Below are 5,501 nucleotides of genomic sequence, written 5' to 3'. Positions count from 1 at the left end.
GTATATAACTAATTACTCAGATTATAAGTAACTATATTAAATAATCTCTTAAGAGTTCTACTGATCTGAGATATTAAACACTATCAGATATTTTATCTGAGACTGTAACTATTATTCTTTTATTATCTGGTAAAAGAACTGTAGAAAAGATCTACTGAAATCACTTAATATCTCTAATAGAATTTAATAAAATATAGTAATTAACTTTGTTATTAATCTCTCTAAGAGTAAGAGTTATAAAAATATTCTGATTATTATAAATTAATTAATTAAAAATATAATATTAAAATCTTATAATAAAATAAATACTGAATAAGTTACTAAAGTCTTTCTACAGAGTCTATTCTATTAGATGTATAAATTATGGCAATGAATTGACTGATTCAGCAGCAAAAAAGAGTTCAGAATTAAGCAGATCTATTCAAAAAACAGTGTTCTAGTCTTTTATAAAGAGAAAGATAAAAGAATCTTGTTTAAACAAGTGAAATAAAAGGTGGCAGAAACAAAAGAAGAGTATACATTATTCAAGATTTGAGACAAAATCTAAGTGGAAATCTTGTTCAATTAAATGTAAAAAGAAAATATTCTCATCTATAATTCAGCTGAAACTAGAACATGAGTATTTCAAATCTTATATACAAAGATTTAATGATAGATTTGATTCAACAGAATACTCATTCTGCAATGTAAATGAAAATTCTAAGTATATTATAATGCATTGTGCATTATATAATAGTCTCAGAGTCAAATTGAAGAAGAAGTATAATTTAACTTAATTAAATATAAGGTTCTTATTCTTAACTGAGACAGGAATTAAGTATCTAATAGACTTTCTATCAGAACTCAAGCAGCTATAAGAAAACAGCTGAATTCAGAAATATCTGAATATGAAGAGGTGAAAATTAATTAGATATAGTCTGTTAAACAGCTATTTACTATCTTTAATAATTTTAATTTGTATAAGCTCTCTTTACTTTTTCTTTTTTTATTCTTTTCTATCTATCTATTTAATATGTCATCTTTAAGACTGTGTTCTCTTTTCTTTTATCATGATATTATTAAATGATTTCAAAGTATCAGAAGATGTTAATAATACTGTAATTTATAAACAGTTTTTATATTCTGAGCTGGAATTTTCTGATTTTATATATCTGAAATTTATAAATGTATAATAGTTAACTTTATAGATATAGGAAAAACTCTGAGAACTAAAAGTTCTCAGATAAATGTCATAGTCTCTAACTACATACATCTATAATTGAAGAATAATAATAATAATAATAAGATGTATAAATTACTGAGATCTATAGTATTAGATTAAGATTATTAATTTATAAGTACTCTCTGAATAAGAATCTGTTAAGTTCTTAAGAATATATACTATTTATTAACTATCTATCACTCTAAAATTAAAAATGTATTAGAATAAATAATTCAGACTGTAAAGAATTATCTTTATAAGTTCTATAATTATTTATAGAATAATTAATATAATCTTCTTCTATATACAGAGATCACTATCAATGATTAAGATACTATTTTAATAGATATAAGCTTATTCTTTCTTATACACAGTTATTACATGAAGATGTTAAATTTTCTAAAGATTATACAGTTCACACTGAATCTCTGCAGTCTGATTCAGATCACTGATAATATAGTAATAAAGCTTTAAAATATCTGTGACTTAGTAGAAGTTTTTATAATAAGTACTAAATAAGATTAAGAAGATTGAGTTAATATTTATTAAGATTTTACTAAGTAATATAAGATAGAAGATCTGATATAATTAAATCTTAAGAATATATAAATTATATACTCATCTTATATACTGAATCACTGTTATACTAAGTATAAAGTAATAGAAGTTCTAGACAGTTATAACTACTATCTTAATATATTATCAGAAATTTATAACATCTTTTATATAAGCTTACTTTATTATACTATCACTGATTCATTTCTCTCTTAACTGAGTTTTAACTGTCAGCTATCAGAGATCATAGAAGAGAATAATAAACTTAAATAAAAAATTAAAGATATTCTTAATAAGAGATCTCACAGTTGTAACTAATAATATTTTATAAAATAAGTTAGTTATAATTATCTGATCTGAACTCTAAGCTCTGTATTATTTAAAATAGCAGCTCTTAACTAATAAGAACTATATATCTGTGACTTTATATTACTTCTGAAAAGAGAGAGTTAATATAACAGACTGTACTTAATCAATTATATAGACTATTTCATTATACTTCATAGATTCTACTGAAAGCTCTGATTCTCAGTTATTAATTCTCAGTTGAAAAATTCATAGAATTTTTATTCTTTCACTCTGAAGCTTTATTACATATATCATGATATATTTATAAATATTCACTTTAATTACTGATTTCTGTACTTTCTCTTTTTTTCTTCTAATGTTTTTCACTTTTATATTATAAGACTTATATATTATACCTGATCTATTCAGTGTAAATCTCTTACATATACATATTAAAGAATAAATTAATTATATTCTTATTCTCAGATAGAATATCTATTATCTTTGATTATTTTTTTTTTCTTTTTTTCACACAGTGAAATCTGAATATGTGTTTATATATAACTTATAAAAAGTACTTGATAATATTATTAATAATTAATATAGTTAGTTAACCTTTGTTTAATTAAGTAAAATTGTTCATTATTAATAGCTAAAATTTATTACAGTATAATCCCTTCTTTTTCCTTTCTTAGCAAGAGTTTGCTGTAGGTCAATCTGTGAAGAGTATGCCGCCGTGTGAAATGATGAGTCTAGGCAGGTTTTAGCGTGGTTATGTTGAGAAGATAAGAAGATGAGAAAAAGAGAAAAAAAGCGTGAATAGAGTGAGAAGGGATCGACGGGGGCTGAGGGGCTGGACCGGACTGAAACCCGATGAACAATAGTAATAATGAGGGAAGGAATCTTCGTTTAAGAATATCCATGGCGGCTGTTGATTGGTTGGTTGGTTTTGGTTTGTTTTTGGTTTGAGAGATGGTTAGCGTGAGGCTGGTTCAATTGAGTTGTGGCTGAGAATATGTGGCTGGTGTGTTCTAGCCAGGTAATATCCATACATGTACGGAGTAACTCCGTATAGTTATATAGTTACGACCTTTTTGGATGGAAATACATCACAGAGGATCAAGAACAAATCACCTGCCCAACTAGTAACAATGCATGATATATTCACATATACTGTAAATGCTCCGTACACATGTACAGATTTAAACATATACATACATAGCCATCAGGGAAGCATACCTAAGTAGATACAATCTGTGTGTCTCTGATTCCACATCCGTGGACGGACAGACATACATATATGCTGTACATGTCCCGTGGGTAGGACAGACAGGCAGTACAAAACGTAAGAATATGAATGTCACTTGTCTCATCCAACCCGAGCCAATCGACTGCTGCTGGCTATTGCCGTAGTAGCCGGGCTGAGGACGGCTTCATTCAATTCCTCAATTCTCCTAGGAAGACTATGTTGCCGTCCTTTTTCTACCCCTGGCCTGGCCTGTGCTGCTTCCTTTCAAAGGAACCTAGCAAGAACTGCTCTGAGAGGAGTTCTGGGATAAGGCCTTCTTTGTGACCCAGGTTTCGGGGTGGATCGAGACTCTTTTTTTTTTTTTTTTTTTTTTAATATTTTATATTTTATATTTTTTTTTAATTCTTTAATTCTTTTTTGGCTCTCTTCATTTTTTGAGGTTCCTGAAGAGAGATGAAGGGAGAGCACGTCGCTCAGGAATACGTACTTAGGGATTTACTTAGACGGATATTAGACAGACGATAGGATACCGGAGAAATGAAATGCGGTAGGTGGCAAGAAAGTTGTCGTATGCGCGGGCGCGATATATCTAGACCAAGGTTGGTACGTGACGTACGTGTATGCGTGGGTAGGGTAGGTAGGTAGGTTATTGGTATAGGTACGCTACGAAGTCCACCACCACCAGAGGGATGAGGATATGTGCCCAACGTAGAAACAGCGCGAGAAGTGAGCCTTTATACGAAATAGGGAGATATCCTCCAAACTCTTCATAGATATATTTACAGCGTACATACGCAGCGTAAGTAGGCAGAAAGTGGCAGTATCAGGATCTCTACGCTGCGAACAGAGTACGGAGTAGTTAGTTGGATGCTAGCCGCGCAGTCAGGGTCAACCTGGCCAATCAGAGCAGGCAACGCTCGCTTATCCACCTAATCTACAACCAGTCTTTAAAAAAATTAAAAAACAAAAATTGAAAAAATTGAAAAATCACAGCGAAAGCTGACGACGCCTGCCAAGCCTTTTTGCTGCCAATTCGTGCCAAGCCGACCAGCAGGAGGGAGGGGCTAGGCCCGAAGTAGCTAGCGTAGAGTGGCAGATTCGTCACTGCCCGCGCCAATTACGACGCCCGTACGGGGCAATACGCTGCTCAATACGCCTCTCCTTACCTTACCAGGTGTTGAATGTTGTGCGTAGGTACCAGTTGGTGTGCTGTTGCTGTATCTCGGACAGGACAGGAGCTTGACATACTATTATTATTTGGGATGCTTTTGAACCTTAAGCTAGGTTGTTTGTCTTTACGGTCCGTAGTTGCTGCTGGCATAGGTCATGTGGTGTATTATTATACTATATGTACTGTAATTGGATTGTATGAGGCGTGCCACACCCACCACCGGTCGACGCCAGGCATACGCGTTAAGGGTCTGTAATAACAACTGTAATCGCAATACAGTGTTTCTGTCTTGTCTGTCTGTCTGCATCATCCTCACCTCCTCCTCCTCCCTTTCTTCTTCTTCTCTCGCTTTCTCCTTCTCCTCCTCCTCCTCCTCCTCCTCCTCATCGTTGTCGTCGTCGTCGTCGTCGTCGTCGTCGTCTCCCTCCTCTTCTCTTTCTTCTCTCCGATTCTCTTCTCCTTCACATCTCTCCTCTATCTCCATCCTCATCTTCCAATCTTCTCTTCTTATTTCTCTCTACCCCATACCTGTTTACACCTATATATTCGATACCTCTTCTCTGTCCCGTGTTGTGCCGCTTTTCTCGTCCAGCGACCTGCCTCCGCCAAGACGACAACTCGGCTGTGCTATCCTGGTTGCTGCTGTCTGTCTCCTTAGCAGCCAAATCCAACCAATCCATCCATTATTATTCCATCCCACTCCCACCACCATCCCCAGCGATTGCATCTTGGAACACCCAACTCCCTCTCATTCTCACTCTCACACGCCATCCATCCATCGTCTGACCGACCTCGTTATCCACCTTCAATCGCATTGACCACTTCCTTCGTCTCTCCCTCTTCCACGAGAACCACCTATATCCACCGACGACCCATCTTAAAACTGACCGACCCTTTTGCATCCATATATCTATTCCCTGGCATCGTGTAATTCGGGAGACACCTCGTCGCCCGCCCCCCTCTACTGGTGGTGCTGACAGTCACTGCGACTGACTGCCAGCCTGCTGTCTCGGCATGGCGGATCGTCCCCCTCATCG

The 5,501-nt window shown here is 34.6% G+C and overlaps 1 protein-coding gene across 1 annotated transcript; it reads right to left on the bottom strand.

Moving 5' to 3' along the window:
- Positions 1 to 4,568: 4,568 nt before the first annotated feature.
- On the bottom strand, positions 4,569 to 5,020 carry BDBG_07196 (uncharacterized protein; the record flags this gene model as incomplete). The annotated part of the gene is made up of 2 exons (XM_031722977.1): positions 4,682 to 5,020; positions 4,569 to 4,637 (listed from the first exon to the last, which is right to left on the bottom strand). Exons 1-2 carry the CDS (start codon positions 4,952 to 4,954, stop codon positions 4,569 to 4,571), a joined length of 342 nt encoding a protein of 113 aa, XP_031580036.1. The 5' UTR covers positions 4,955 to 5,020.
- Between the last annotated feature and the right edge of the window lie 481 nt (positions 5,021 to 5,501).

The sequence above is a fragment of the Blastomyces gilchristii genome, assembly GCF_000003855.2.
Source record: "Blastomyces gilchristii SLH14081 genomic scaffold supercont1.17, whole genome shotgun sequence".
Taxonomy (NCBI): Eukaryota; Fungi; Ascomycota; class Eurotiomycetes; order Onygenales; family Ajellomycetaceae; genus Blastomyces; species Blastomyces gilchristii.
This window is presented reverse-complemented; position numbering and strand designations above follow the sequence as displayed.